The sequence below is a fragment of the Dermochelys coriacea genome, chromosome 14, assembly GCF_009764565.3.
Source record: "Dermochelys coriacea isolate rDerCor1 chromosome 14, rDerCor1.pri.v4, whole genome shotgun sequence".
Lineage (NCBI taxonomy): Eukaryota > Metazoa > Chordata > Testudines > Dermochelyidae > Dermochelys > Dermochelys coriacea.
In genome coordinates, this window is record NC_050081.1 from 29042624 (window position 1) to 29058218 (window position 15595).

Here is a 15595-nt window from a genome sequence, read left to right on the forward strand (position 1 = left end):
TCTAGTGCAGACACAGTTATATCAGCATCACAGTGCTTCAGCTGTGTCCCCGCAGCTTATTTTGCTTGGGCAGCACCTGGATTAAGCTCTGCTAGCAAAAGCACATCTTTGTATAAATTGCATCCCCAGAAGGAGGTCTGCGCAAATCTATCTCTAGTGTAGAAATTAGTTGTTGCCACAGGAGGGCTCTGGATAAAGCTGTGGGAGAGGGCTGCTCTTCCTGCGCTCAGATCAGGATATCAGCAATTGAGCTTCCGGGGTGAGACATTAATGACTCCTCCATTGTCATGTAGGGGAGCCGGGGCTGAGCAGCCGCTGCTCCCCAGCCGGGAGAGAGACAACCCCCCTCTGTGTCCAGCCGGGGGGACTTTCTCCGGGGACTGGAACCAGCCCTTGGGGCAGCCCCGGGCTCTGCTGACACCAGCCCCTGAGCCGGAGCCTGCAGGTGAGGGGGGGACCCGGGGGAAGGGCTGGGGCCGGGCAGGAAAGTGACTCGACACCAATGGCCCCAGCTCTGCTCCCTGGGGGGGCGGGGGGCTGCGAGTCCCAGAGCTGCTGCCCTCCCTGACCCCCCCCAGGCTCTGCCCCCCTGAGCGCCTGCAGGAGCCGAGCCAGCGCCGGGAGAGCGACCGTCTCGGGACCGGGCCAGGGACCGAGTCTCCCAGCCCGAGGGGAGGGGAGGGGGCAGGAGGGAGACGGGGCAGAGACTGGCAGGGGCAGCCGGAGCAATCAGTGGGGAGGGAGGTTCCCGGCTCCCAGCCCTGCCCAGCCCCGTTCCCTGCAGCGCCCCGGGCGGATTGACTTTCCCGGGACAAGGGGAGGGGCAGGGAGAGGAAAAGCCAGTTCCTGCCTCTGCTGGGGGAATGTGCTGCCCTGGGGACAGTATCGGGGGATCCCCCAAAGTGGCTCCTTTCATCTCTTTTCTCTTATTTGATTCAGAGACTCTGGTATTGGGATGAGTGGGGGGTTGAAATGTTGTAGTGGGATTGGTCCTGGTGGGGGGAGCCGGGTCTGCACTATCATGAAGCAACCAAGCCTTTTCCCCCCACCACCGAGTCATGAGTATCTGTCCACAGGGAAAAGGCCTGGTGGGAATCTGGGTGTGAAATGGCCTAAAGCCCCTTCTGAAACCTGCCCCATCATCTCGCCCTGACAGGCTGAAGAATCACATCTGGTCCATTCCTGACTGCACTACCCTCCCGGGGCATGGGGCAGGGACATGGCTGGAGCAAAGCTCGCTCAGGTAGGGCATTCGTATTGGAGTTCATGGAAAAGAGAAGAAGGCAGTGAAAGGCTGGGGTCAAACAGGCCCTCATGCTTTGGATACAAACCTGTCCTGGAGGGTTGGGAATCCTCCTGGGATGTGGAAGGTGAACTAAGCCCCTGACGGTCCTGAAGCCATATTTAAACTCCCTTATGGGTAGGGGCTGCTGGGAGTTTCTGAAGGAACTTCTCATTTCTGCTACAGGTCCTGTTTTGGCCCCACTGCTTTTTGGTAGTAGATACCAGCACAGTTATGTCTAGGACTATCTGAGCCACATAGTGCAATCAGGGAACCCTACTGAGGATGGCAGCTTTGAGGCCCCCAGACTACCACTCCCATGAAGCACCAGGGCAGCATTTCCAAATCAAAATATTTCTGGCTTTGGATACCATTTTCCATAGGGGTAGGTGGGTGTGGGAATGGTTTTTTGACCTGCCTTTTGGAATTGAACTAGTTCAGGTTTTGTCCAATTTTTTTTTAGTATTTGAATTTTTACCAAAAAAACCCAACCTGTCTTCTGCCCCGCTCCATTAATGCTTCTGTGAGTACTGAAAGCAGAGACAGAGCCATCAACAGTCTGTGGGGTACAAGGAAAGTGGGGTGAGGGCCTTTTGGAAGGTGATTCTAACTCTAAGCTAGGATTCATGGGAACTACACCAATCCCTGCAGGGCAGAATTCATCAGAGGGCTCAACCAGATCTCCCGTGACTGAGCTGGTAGGTCTGTGGCTGGAGCAGGAAGCTCTGAATGGGGGATGCTTGGTATTCCAGGAGCTGGTGACCTTCGAGGAGGTGGCTGTGTATTTCACCAAGGAGCAGTGGGCTCTGCTGGTCCCAGGTCAGAGAGCCCTCTACAGGGACGTCATGCAGGAGAATTATGAGTCTGTGGCCTCACTGGGTAAGGCTTCCTGTCCCCTCGGGTACAGCTTTTGACCATGGGGGCCTCTTCCAGTGTTCTGTTCTTATAAGGGGGCAGGGAAGGAACCCTGAGCAGAAGCCAATGCACGTGCTTAAGAGACCCCACATCTTAGGGATATATTTCATAGTCCCCAGATCCCATATGAGAGACATCCTCCACATCTCTTCTCATGGGCCAGAAGATTCTGGGACTCACCAGGGATTCTTCTCTTAATATCTCTAGAGATTTGAACAGGGACACACTTGGTTTATTCTCCCAAATTCCTGATAGTGGTTCAAACCCTCTTCTTAATCATTGTTAATACTATGAGTATTTAGCTGGCAGTAGTGCACAGAGGCCCAAGAGGCCAGGGCCCCATTCTGCTAAGCACTGTACAAACATATAGTAAATGACCATCTGTGACCCGAGGAGTTTACAGCCTGAAAATCTACTATAACAGATGCTGACGCACACAGAGACAAGGCACATCTGTGGGATCTGTAAAAAAAAAATAAGAGTTCTCCCTCACACAATTTATTTCAATTCAAGGTGATAATATTTCTCCCTAGCCTCTTAGTAATTGTAGAGATGCCTGCCTTAAAACAACACAAAAGAGAGTGTGTTTATTAGCTGTCAGTGTTCAGGGGAGGTCATCAGCACAGCCTGCTTCAGAGCTTCATAAAGAAGAGACCATTATAACCATCTAGTCTGACCTGCATCACACAGGCCAGCGAATTTTACCCAGAGATTCCCAATATCTTGTGGTTGAACTGGATGGTATTTTTTAGAAAGACATCTGGTCCTGACTTGAAATCTCCAAATGATGGAGAATACGCCCTGTCCCTGGGTAAATTGTTCCAGTGGTTAATCCCTCTCACAGTTAAACCTGTTCACCTTATTTCTAGCTTGAATTTATCTAGCTTCAGCTTCCAGCATTGGACCTTGTCACTATTTTTGCCTACTAAATTAAAGACCTGACTGCTACGTGAAATCTCCTGCCCATGTAGGTAGGTTCTTGTAGACCTTTCAGGTAGAGCTAGATGAGAAATCATTTTCCCGTCTTGCGAAAATTTTGAGATTTCAAACGGTTTTGAGATTTCAAACGGTTTGTCCCATCCGCATCAGGACAAAAAATGAGACCTTTTGAAATTCTGTTGCAGAGAGATCCACCCAGAATAGCTAGAATCCCAGGCATTAGGGAACTCATCTGGGAAGTGGTAGAACAAGTTATATAAGAATACTAGAATGGCCACAATGCGTCAGACCAATGGTAGATCTAGCCCAGTATCCTATCTTCCAACCGTGGTTACTGCCAGATGCTCAAGAGAGAATAAACAGAACAGGCAATTATCGAGTGATCCATCCCCTGTCATCCAGCCCCAACTTCTAGCAGTCAGAGGTTTAGGGACACCCAGAGCACTGGGTTGAATCCCTGACCATCTTGGCCAATAGCTATTGATGGACCTATCCTCCAGGAACTTATCTAATTCTTTTTTGAACACAGTTATACTTTTGGCCTTCACAACATCCCCTGGCAACGAGTTCTGCAGGTTGATTGTATGTTTGTGTTTGTTGTAAACCTGCTGCCTTTAATTTCATTGGATGATCCCTGGGTCTTGTGTTGTGTGAAGGAGTAAATAACACTTTCCTATTCATTTTCTCCAAACCATTCATGATTTTGTAAACCTTTATCATATCCCCTGTTAGTCATCTCTTTTCTAAGATGAACAGTTCTAGTGTTTTTAATCTTTCATTGTATGGAAGCTGATCCACACTCCTAATCTTTTTTGTTGCCCTTCTCTGTACTTTTTCAAATTCTAATATAACTTTTTTGAGATGGGGCGACCAGACCTGCATGCAGTATTCAAGGTGTGGGTGTACCATGGATTTATATAGTGGCATTATAATATTTTCTGTTTTATTATGTATCCCTTTCCTAATGATTGCTAACATTCTTTTAGCTTTTTTTTGCTTACTGCTGCACTTTGAGCAGATGTTTTCAGAGATCTATCTACAGTGACTTCAAGATCTCTTTCCTGAGTGGTAGCAGCTAATTTAAACTTGATTATTTTGTATGTGTAGTTGAGATTATGTTTTCCAATATGAATTACTTCGCACTTATCAATATTGAGTTTCATCTGCCATTTTCTTGCCCAGTCACCCAATTTTGTGAAAGCCCTTTATAGCTCTTCACATTCAACTTTACACTTAACCATCTTGAATATTGTCTGCAAACTTTTCCACCTCCCTGTTTATTCACTTTTCCAGATCATTTACGAATGTATTGAACAGCACAGGTCCCAGTACAGATCCCTGGGGACCCTGCTATTTACCGTTTCCATTCTGAAAACTGACCATTTATTCCTACCCTTGTTTCCTGTATTTAACCAATTACTGATCCATGAGAGGACCTTCCCTCTTATCTCATGACAGCTTAATTTGCTTAAGATCCTTTGGTGAGGGACCTTGTCAAAGGCTTTCTGAAAGTCCACATACAATGTATCAACTGGATCATCCTTGTCCACATTTTTGTTGATGCCTTCAAGGAATTCTAATAAATGGGTGAGGCCATTTACAAAAGCCATGTTGTCTCTTCCCCAGCTTATTGTATTCATCTATGTGTCTGATCAGTTCTTTACTATAGTTTCTACCAATTTACCTAATACCGAAGTTAGACTTACAAGCCTGTATTTGCCAGTACTGCCTTTGGAGCCTTTTAAAAAATCAATGTTACATTAGCTATCCTCTAGTCTCCAAGTCCCCGCGCTCCAACCCTATTCCCTGGCAGGAGCACGGAAGGGGTGGGGAAGGACCCCCACTTGTTCTGGCCCATGGCCCCTCAAAACCCTAATCCACCCCTGTGCAAGGGTGTTAAATTTAACTACATTGTGGTCACTATTACCAAGCAGTTCAGCTATATTCATCTCTTGGACCAGATCCTGTGTGCCATTTAGAACTAAATCAAGAATTGCCTCTCCCCTTGTGGGTTCCAGGACTAGTTCCTTCAAGAAGCATCCATTCATGGTGTCTAGAAATTTATCTCTGCCTCTCATCCTGAGGGGACATACCCAGTCAAAACTGGGTAGTTGAAATCCCTCATTATGATTGGGTGTTCTGTTTTTGTGGCCTCTCTAATCTCCCTGAGCATTTCACAGTTATCATTACCATCCTGGTCAGGTGGTCGGTAGTATATTCCTACTGCTACACTCTTATTATTCAACTATGGAATTTCTATACATGGAAATTCTATGGTATGGTTTGATTCTTTTAAGATTTTTGCTTTTTTGGCTCTATGCTTTCTTTCACATTTAGTGTCACTCCCCCACCAGTGAGACCTTCTCTGTCATTCCTATATATTTTGTACCCTGGTGTTCCTGTGTCCCACTGGTTATTATCATTCAATCAAATTTCTGTGATGGCTATTATATCAATATTCTCATTTAATACCAAGCACTCAAGTTCACCCCTCTTAGTATGTAGTCTTCTGGCATTTGTACACAAGCAATATTTAGTTGTCTGCCTTTCTGTGATGTAACGGTGATAGACTCTTTTTCTTTGAACTCCTTTTTTTTTCATTTCCTACATGTACAGTACTTTATATCTTCTCCTCTTTATTAGGATGAGGAGTATCCTTTTTAATAAATTCTCTCTTAAGGACTGTGTCTGTCTGGACTGTGTGTTCCTCCTCATCCATCAGCTTTCCCCCAGCCCTTAGTTTAAAAACGCCTATACAATCTTTTAAATTATACATGCCAGCAATATGGTTCTGTTTTGGGTTAGGTGGAGCCCACCCTTCCTGTGTAAGCTCCCCCTTCCCCAAAAGGTTCCGCGCTTCCTAATAAACCTAAATCATTCATCCCTACACCTCATCTTCTCCGCACATTGAGACCCTGCAGTTCTTCCTGTCTAGCTGGCCCAGCATGTGGAACAGGAAGTGTTTCAGCTTCAGAGAGAGGACCTGGACTTCAATCTCTTACTAGCAGCCTAAATTTGGCCTCCAGGACCTCTCTCATAGAATCGTAGAATAACAGGGTTGGAAGGGACCTCAGGAGATCATTTAGTCCAACCCCCTGCTCAAAGCAGGACCAATCCCCAATTAAATTATCCCAGCCAGGGCTTTGTCAAGCCTGACCTTAAAAACTTCAAAGGAAGGAGATTCCACCACTTCCCTAGGTAATGCATTCCAGTGTTTCACCACTCTCCTAGTGAAAAAGTTTTTCCTAATATCCAACCTAAACCTCTACCACTGCAACTTGAGACCATTACTCCTCATTCTGTCATCTGCTACCATTGAGAACAGTCTAGATCCATCCTCTTTGGAACCCCCTTTCAGGTAGTTGAAAGCAGCTATCAAATCCCGCCTCATTCTTCTCTTCCGCAGACTAAACAATCCCAGTTCCCTCAGCCTCTCCTCATAAGTCATGTGTTCCAGTCCCCTAATCATTTTTGTTGCCCTCCGCTGGACGCTTTCCATTTTTTCACATCCTTCTTGTAGTGTGGATCCCAAAACTGGACACAGTACTCCAGATGAGGCCTCAGCAATGTTGAATAGAGGGGGAACGATCACGTCCCTTGATCTGTTGGCAATGCCCCTATTTATACAACCTGAAATGCCATTGACCTTCTTGGCAACAAGGGCACACTGTAGACTCATATCCAGCTTCTCATCCACTATAACCCCTAGGTCCTTTTCTGCAGAACTGCTGCCTAGCCATTCGGTCCCTAGTCTGTAACGGTGCATGGGATTCTTCCGTCCTAAGTGCAGGACTCTGCACTTGTCCTTGTTGAACCTCATCAGATTTCTTTTGGCCCAGTACTCTAATTTGTCTAGTTCCCTCTGTATCCTATCCCTACCCTCCAGCGTATCTACCACTCCTCCCAGTTTAGTGTCATCTGCAAACTTGCGGAGGGTGCAATCCACACCATCCTCCAGATCATTAATGAAGATATTGAACAAAACCAGCCCCAGGACTGACCCTTGGGGCATTCCGCTTGATACCGGCTGCCAACCAGAATGGAGCCATTGATCACTACCCATTGAGCCCGACGATCTAGCCAGCTTTCTATCCACCTTATAGTCCATTCATCTAGCCCATACTTATTTAACTTGCTGGCAAGAATACTGGGGGAGACCATGTCAAAAGCTTTGCTAAATCAAGGAATAACACATCCACTGCTTTCCCCTCATCCACAAAGCCAATTATCTCACCATAGAAGGCAATTAGATTAGTCAGGCATGACTTGCCCTTGGTGAATCCATGCTGACTGTTCCTGATCAATTGCCTCTCCTCTAAGTGCTTCAGAATTGATTTCTTAAGGACCTGCTTCATGATTTTTCCAGGGACTGAGGTGAGGCTGACTGGCCTGTAGTTCCCTGGGTCGTCCTTCTTCCCTTTTTTAAAGATAGGCACTACATTAGCCTTTTTCCAGTCGTCCAGGACCTCCTCCGATTGCCATGAGTTTTCAAAGACAATGGCCAATGGCTCTGCAATCACATCTGCCAACTCGTTTAGCGCTCTCGGATGCAGCGCATCCAGCCCCATGGACTTGTGTTCATCCAGCTTTTCTAAATAGTCCCGAACGACTTCTTTCTCCACAGAGGGCTGGTCACCTCCTCCCCATGCTGTGCTGCCCAGTGCAGCAGTCTGGGAGCTGACCTTGTTCGTGAAGACAGAGGCAAAAAAAGCATTGAGTACATTAGCTTTTTCCACATCCTCTGTCACTATGTTGCCTCCCTCATTCAGTAAGGGGCCCACACTTTCCTTGACTTTCTTCTTGTTAACATACCTGAAGAAACCCTTCTTGTTACTCTTAACATCTCTTGCTAGCTGCAACTCCAAGTGTGATTTGGCCTTCCTGATTTCACTCCTGCATGCCTGAGCAATACTTTTATACTCCTCCCTGGTCATTTGTCCAATCTTCCACTTCTTGTAAGCTTCTTTTTTGTGTTTAAGATCAGCAAGGATTTCACTGTTAAGCCAAACTGGTCGCCTGCCAGATTTACTATTCTTTCTACACATCAGGATGGTTTGTTCCTATAACCTCAATAAGGATTCTTTAAAATACAGCCAGCTCTCCTGGACTCCTTCCCCCATCACGTTATTCTCCCAGGGGATCCTGCCCATCAGTTCCCCGAGGGAATCAAAGTCTGCCTTTCTGAAGTCCAGAGTCCGTATTCTGCTGCTCTCCTTTCTTCCTTGTGTCAAGATTCTGAACTCATCCATCTCATGGTCACTGCCTCCCAGGTTCCCATCCACTTCTGCTTCCCCTACTAATTCTTCCCAGTTTGTGAGCAGCAGGTGAAGAAGAGCTCTGCCGCTAGTTGGTTCCTCCAGCACTTGCACCAGGAAATTGTCCCCTACACTTTCCAAAAACTTCCTGGATTGTCTGTGCACCTCTGTATTGCTCTCCCAGCAGATATCAGGGTGATTGACGTTTCCCATGAGAACCAGGGCCTGCGATCTAGTAACTTCCTTTAGTTGCCGGAAGAAAGCCTCATCCACCTCATCCCCCTGGTCTGGTGGTCTATAGCAGACTCCCACCATGACATCACCGTTGTTGCTCACACTTCTAAACTTAATCCAGAGACTCTCAGGTTTTCCTGCAGTTTCATACCGGAGCTCTGAGCAGTCATACTGCTCTCTTATATACAATGCAACTCCTCCACCTTTTCTGCCCTGCCTGTCCTTCCTGAACAGTTTATATCCATCCATGACAGTACTCTAGTCATGTGAGTTATCCCACCAAGTCTCTGTTGTTCCAATCTCATCATAATTCCTTGACTGTGCCAGGACTTCCAGTTCTCCCTGCTTGTTTCCCAGGCTTCTTACATTTGTGTATAGACACTTGAGATAACTCGCTGATTGTCCCTCTTTCTCAGTATGAGGCAGGAACCCTCTCCTATCCTTCCTTACGTCATTGATACCTACATGGACTACCAGCTCCTCCCCAGCATTGCACACATGTCTATCTAGATGTTTTGAGAGGTCTGCAACCCTTGCACCAGGCAGGCAGTTCACTGTGCAGTTCTTCCAGTCATCATAAACCCAGCTACCTATATTTCTAATGATTGACTCCCCTATTATTATTACTTGGCTCTTCCTAATAACTGGAATACCATGACATCATCTGGAATCGTTTCCCTCTGCTCCATTTGGATGTTCTCCTTCCCCATAAGAACATGAGAATGGCCATACTGGCCCAAATCATTGTGTCAGACCAAAGGTCCGTCCAGCCCAGTATCCTGTCTACCAACAGTGGCCAATGCCAGGTGCCCCAGAGGGAGTGAACCTAACAGATAATGATCAAGTGATTTCTCTCCTGCCATCCATCTCCACCCTCTGACAAACAGAGGCTAGGGACATGATTCCTTACCTATTCTGCCTAATAGCCATTAACCCCGAGACTTCCTTACCCATCCTGGCTAATAGCCATTAACCCCGAGACTTCCATCCTCCTCAGCAGCACAGAGGCTGTAAGACTTGGGATGGGACCATTCTGCTCTGTCCTGGAGAGTCTTGTCTGTGATTAGGGGACTGGAACACATGACTTATAAGGAGAGGCTGAGGGAACTGGGATAGTTTAGTCTGTGGAAGAGAAGAATGAGGGGGGATTTGATAGCTGCTTTCAACTACCTGAAAGAGGGTTCCAAAGAGGATGGATCTAGACTGTTCTCAGTGGTAGAAGATGACAGAACAAGGAATAATGGTCTCAAGTTGCAGTGGTGGAGGTTTAGGTTGGATATTGGGAAAAACTTTTTCACTAGGAGGGTGGTGAAGCACTGCAATGTGTTACATAGGGAGGTGGTGGAATCTCCTTCCTAAGAGGTTTTTAAGGTCAGGCTTGACAAAGCCTTGGCTGGGATGATTTAGTTGTGGATTGGTCCTGCTTTGAGCAGGAGGTTGGACTAGATGTGACCTCCTGAGCTCCCTTCCAACCCTGATATTCTATTATTCTACCTCTCTGTCTCCCTTAGCTCCTGCAGTTTAGCCACTCTGGTCTCCACAGCCCATACTCAGTCTCTGAGGACCATGAGCTCTTTTCACTGAGTGCAAAAATATGCCACCATAACCCACCCACAAGGCAGATAATCATACATGTTTCATTTAGGGCAATAAACTGGATAGCCCCAACACTGCTGCTGGGCTTCTGCCTGCATACTTTTTTGCTTTTGCAGGGTTTGTTTGTTTGTTTGTACGTTCTTTGGGGGGTTTGTTTTGGGGTTTTTTTTGGGGGGGGTGGGTGTTATTGGCCTAAGGTTAAAGTATGTTTGTTAGGTGTATCTTGCTCTCAGGCTCCCCCCCCCCCCCACACAAGTTGCCTTGCAAAACTCCCCTGTTCACTAGCTCCTTTTGTCACTTAGGAGCAGGTTTTTTAAACCCCTCTTTTCCCTGAGTTAGCCTTGCTCCTTGTCAAGGGATCAAAGGATGGCTGGCAAGAGCCTCATTAGTAAGGTCTCAGCCTAGCCTAGCAGGCCACTACGCTCAGCACACAGCCCCCAAAACAGACCACACTATAAACATCAATCAAGCAGGCACACAACAAGCTAACAGACAACAAAGACACCCCCAGGATCATCTAATCACTCCTCCTGCACCTGGAGAGCTCTCTCCCAGGACTTCCCCATTTGCAATGCTCTGATTTGGAGCAGAGACTTGGCTCTGCCAGTCCCTCTGGGGTGCCCTAACCCCCAGGCTGTGGAACCAATTTCTCTTGTGTTGGCCCACTTAATATTTAATTGTTTATTTGAAGTGGAACAGCTTCAATGGGGGAAGTTCGCAAAGAGTGAGAGAGATCCGAGCTCTCCCTGGGGTGCAGGAGGTATAGACTGAACTTGCTGCTCTGCTAGCTAGATTCTGGCCAGGGACTCAAACCTAGATCTCAGCCACGTTCCCTACCCATTGGAATGGATGGGGCTCTCTGACCCTAGGCTTTATCCTGGACCTGAGAAATTGGTTTCCATAAATTTGGCATTTTCTGATTTAAAAAAAAATCGTTGTGTCAAAAATTTCCCCACCAGCTCTGTTCCAGGTCTTTGCGGTAAGGGCAGGATTCATGTCCTTCCCCTGATTTCCCAGCATGCTTTGGCCCACTCTAGGACATTGACAGAGAATCATAGAAGATTAGGGTCGGAAGAGAACTCAGGAGGTCATCTAGTCCAATCCTTGTTCAAAGCAGGACCAGCCCCAACTAAAGCATTCCAGCCAGGGCTTTGTCAAGCCTGACCTTAAAAACTTCAAAGGAAGGAGATTCCACCACTTCCCTAGGTAATACATTCCAGTGCTTCACCACCCTCCTAGTGAAAAAGTTTTTCCTAATATCCAACCTAAACCTCCCCCACTGCAACTTGAGACCATTGCTCCTTGTTCTGTCATCTGCCACCACTTAGAACAGCCTAGCTCCATCCTCTTTGGAACCCCCCTTCAGGTAATTGAAGGCTGCTATCAAATCCCCCCTCACTCTTCTCTTCTGCAGACTAAATAATCCCAGTTCCCTCAGCCTCTTCTTGTAAGTCATGTGCCCCAGGCCCCTAATAATTTTCGTTGCCCTCCGCTGGACTGTCTCCAATTTGTCCACATCCTTTTTGTAGTGGGGGGCCCAAAACTGGACACAGGACTCCAGATGTGGCCTCACCGGTGCCAAATAGAGGGGAACGATCATGTCCCTCAATCTGCTGGCAATGCTCCTATTAATGCAGCCCAGTATGCCATTAGTCTTTTTGGCAATGAGGGCACACTGTTGACAGAGCCGCCAGAGTGAGCTACATTTCCCAGTATGCCCTTCTCTTGGGCAAAACATCTGAGGGCAACTGCCTGGAACCCCCAGAAGCCATCTTGGCCCATCACTGGCAAGAAGAGCACAAGCTTGTCTGGAGCTACTTGTACCATTCCAGCCTCAGGCGGTAAAACTAAGGTCAGCAGTTGCTTCCTTATTACTTCCTGGCTGCTCCTCCAGTTCAGTGACTTGGTCTTTTGACCAAGGATCCTGGAACTGAGCTGGGCTGACTGGGTTCCCATCATACACCTTAAAAAGTCAGTCCACTGTCCTGTTACACCGTGAAATGGGCAGGTGTATTTTTATACCGCAGGGGCACGTGTGTGTGTACACACAGGGGAGCCTTAAATGGACTGCAGAGGACCCCGTTTGTCTGCCACCAGATGTGTGATCCCACAGAGTGGGTCTCCATGAATATTTTCCAGTTGCTTTGTCTCAAGCACCCCCTCGCCCAGCAAAGAAAGGGGCTAATATGAAAGCAGAGAACTGCCTGCATGAGAAGCACAACGTGAATACCAGCCTCAACCTCTCCCATTTTCTACCCCTGAGCAGGGTTTCCCGTTCCCAAACCCCGCGTGATCTCCCAGCTGGAAGGAGGGGAGGAGCCGTGGGTCCCAGATCCCCAGGGCTCTGAGGACAGGGAGGTCCCAAGACGCAGCCACAGAGGTGAGGATTTAGTTAAACTAACTTGGAAACCATCCAAGCCCTTGGAGCTCCCCCAGTTCTGTCTCATCTCATCCAGGTCAGGATTGTCCCCAGCAGGTCATATCCTCATGGCGGACTCAACTCAGCGCTTCCCGCCCACCCTGCCTGAGATCTGGCTGGAGATCCCTTCCCATGCGTGCTCAGACGGGCTGCGGGGGCAGGCCTGGCCCTGCTCTCTCTGCTCTGGGAGAATGGAGGGTTTGGGGAATCAGCTTCTGATTTTTTACCCTCTCAATTCCTTGTGACACTCCCTTTAGCATCCCGATTCCCAATGTTCCCTTGCTGCCTGCAGAGACACTGACTCGTATCTGGATTCCTCAATTGCAGCTGCCGAGGGGATGGCGAGGGAGGAGGAGGAGAGGCCGCAACAGGACACCCCTGCGCAGCTGCAGGTGCAGAACCCTGGTCAGGGAGCAGCTTGTTTGACTGAGGGCAGTTCGGGAAGGCAGCAGAGAAACTCACCCTCGGAGTTGGAGTGTGAGCCAGGTTCTGGGCTGCACCCCACCTGGGGCCCATCCCCTCCCTTTGGCGGAGCTGTGGAGAGTCGGGGCCAGGCCAGGGAGCGGCCCAATGTGTGCAGCGAGTGCGGGAAAGGCTTCCGGCGTGGCTCAGACCTCAGCAAGCACCGCCGGTCCCACGGCGAGCGTCCCCACCAGTGCCCCGAGTGCGGGAAAGGCTTCCCTGTCCGCTCAGCCCTGGCCACCCACCGGCGCATCCACACAGGGGAGCGCCCCTATGCCTGCGACGCATGCGGGAAGCGCTTTGGCCAGAGCTCCCACCTCATGCAGCACCTGCGCTCCCACACAGGGGAGAAGCCCCACCGGTGCCCCGAGTGTGGGAAGAGCTTCCGAGAGGGCTCCACGCTGGCCCGGCACCGCCGCACCCACCGCCAGGAGAAGCCCCATACCTGCCCCCACTGCGGGAAGGGTTTCCATGAGCGGTCCAACTTCGCCCGGCACCAGCGCACCCATGCCGGAGAGCTACTCTCTGCCCCAGAGGAGGAGGGGAAGTCCTTCATCTGCCCCGAGTGCGGGAAGGGCTTTGGCCGCAATGCCTACCTGACTCTGCACCGGCGCGTGCACACAGGGGAGAGGCCCTACGCCTGCACCGACTGCGGGAAGAGCTTCAGCGCCAGCTCCAACCTGACCCGGCACCAGCGCATCCACACGGGCGAGAGGCCCTACCCCTGTGCCCGCTGCGGGAAACGCTTCTCCCAAAGCTCCACCCTCTTTGTGCACCTGCGCACCCATACCGGGGAGGCACCCTACCGCTGCGCTGTGTGCGGGAGGGGCTTTAGCCAGAACTCCACCCTCCTGGCGCACCAGCGCACCCATAGGGGTGAGAAACCCTGCCGCCAGCCCCCAGGAGCCTGTGCCAGGGACGGGCCCTACCTGGGCAAGTGCTGTGCCAGTGACCCGCTGCTCCAGAGGCACCAGGAGGCGCACCTGTGATGGGGGACCTGTCCCCACTCAGAGGCATGGTAGAGCGCAGCCCTGAGGAATAGCCCAGGGTCAGGGCCCTGCCTGGGGATAGGAGACCCAAACTCAGTTTCTTGCTCTTCCATAAATCACTTGGGCCCAGATTGTCAAAGGTATTTAGGCTCCTGACTCTTATTGATTTAAATGGACTTTAGGGCCAGATTTTAAAGGTATTTGGGTGCTTAAAGATGCCTAAAAATTCAGTTCCAAAAGGGAACCAAAAAAAGTAGAAATTTCCCATGCAACAAAATTCCATCATCTTCTGGCTGTGACTTTATATGTTTTTATTTATTTATATATAATATATACACACACACACACACACACACACACACACACACATTCTTATATAATACTATGTATATATATATACACATACACACACACACATTCTTATATAACTTAAATAATTTTTTCACTTCAAGGTCCAAGGTTTTCATCTCAAGGCCAAAAGACCAAAAACATCAAGACAGTTGATCATGGCCTTGGATAGGCCAAGAGACTACTTACACTTGATCTTATACTACACACACACACGTATACTATATATATACTATATGTATTATGCAATATATATTTTTTTAATTGAAACAAAAAATCATTTTAAAAGGAAAATCAAAATGGTCCCTCCCCAAAAGGTAGAAATAGAACCTTTCCGCCTTCTAGGCATGTTTCCGTTTCATTTTATTTTTCCTCAATGAAATTTCATCAGAACTAATCCATTTCTCCTATTTTGACAGAATGCCCCTTCCAACAGAGAACCATTCCCTCAGAATGTTTTTGGCTAGCTCTAGTGCTTAACCTCCTCCATGCTTTCAAAAAATCCCTCCAAGTGCCTATCTGCAGCTTTAGGCACCTAGATACTTTTGTAAACCTGGGCCTTTGTGAGTGTGGGTCTCAGTCCCCCATCTGTAAAATGGGGTTATAGCTCTGCCCTGCCTGAGAGAGGTATGCAAGGACAAATGCACTGAAGTTTGTGAGGTGCCCAGGTGCTACAGTGATGGAAGCTCTCTCAGCATCATAGATAGATAGCATGGGGTTAGCGAACTGCCATTGAATTTCCCTGGGACTTGGGTGCCCAAGTCCTTTGGGGGCCTAAGTCCTTTAGGTTTGTCATAAATATAATGGGAAGGGTAACCATCTTTCTGTATACAATGCTATAAAATCCCTCCTGGCCAGAGGCAACATCCTGTTACCTGTAAAGGGTTAAGAAGCTCAGCTAACCTGGCTGGCACCTGACCCAAAGGACCAATAAGGGAACATGATACTTTCAAATCTTGGAGGAGGGATAGTTCGGTGGTTTGAGCATTGGCCTGCTAAACCCAGGGTTGTGAGTTCAATCCTTGAGGGGGCCATTTAGGGTTCTGGGGCAAAAATTGGGGATTCATCCTGCTTTGAGCAGGGGGTTGGAGAAGATGGATTTCTGTCTGGTCTCTCTCAGTCCCAAGAGAGAACAAACATGTAAACAAAGAGCACA

At 48.5% G+C, this 15595-nt stretch overlaps 1 protein-coding gene across 4 annotated transcripts; it reads left to right on the forward strand.

Moving 5' to 3' along the window:
- Window positions 1–14926, forward strand: LOC119842760 (zinc finger protein 250-like). 4 transcript variants are annotated; one of them, XM_043496879.1, is made up of 5 exons: window positions 5–259; window positions 1157–1243; window positions 2035–2161; window positions 12488–12601; window positions 12968–14926. In XM_043496879.1, exons 2-5 carry the CDS (start codon window positions 1220–1222, stop codon window positions 14089–14091), a joined length of 1389 nt encoding a protein of 462 aa, XP_043352814.1. In that variant the 5' UTR covers window positions 5–259; window positions 1157–1219; the 3' UTR covers window positions 14092–14926. The 4 variants fall into 4 exon arrangements, with proteins under 4 accessions (XP_043352813.1, XP_043352814.1, XP_038227210.1 ...); XM_038371282.2 differs by lacking the exon at window positions 5–259 and adding an exon at window positions 301–445; XM_043496880.1 differs by lacking the exons at window positions 5–259; window positions 1157–1243 and adding an exon at window positions 340–445.
- Window positions 14927–15595: the final 669 nt, after the last annotated feature.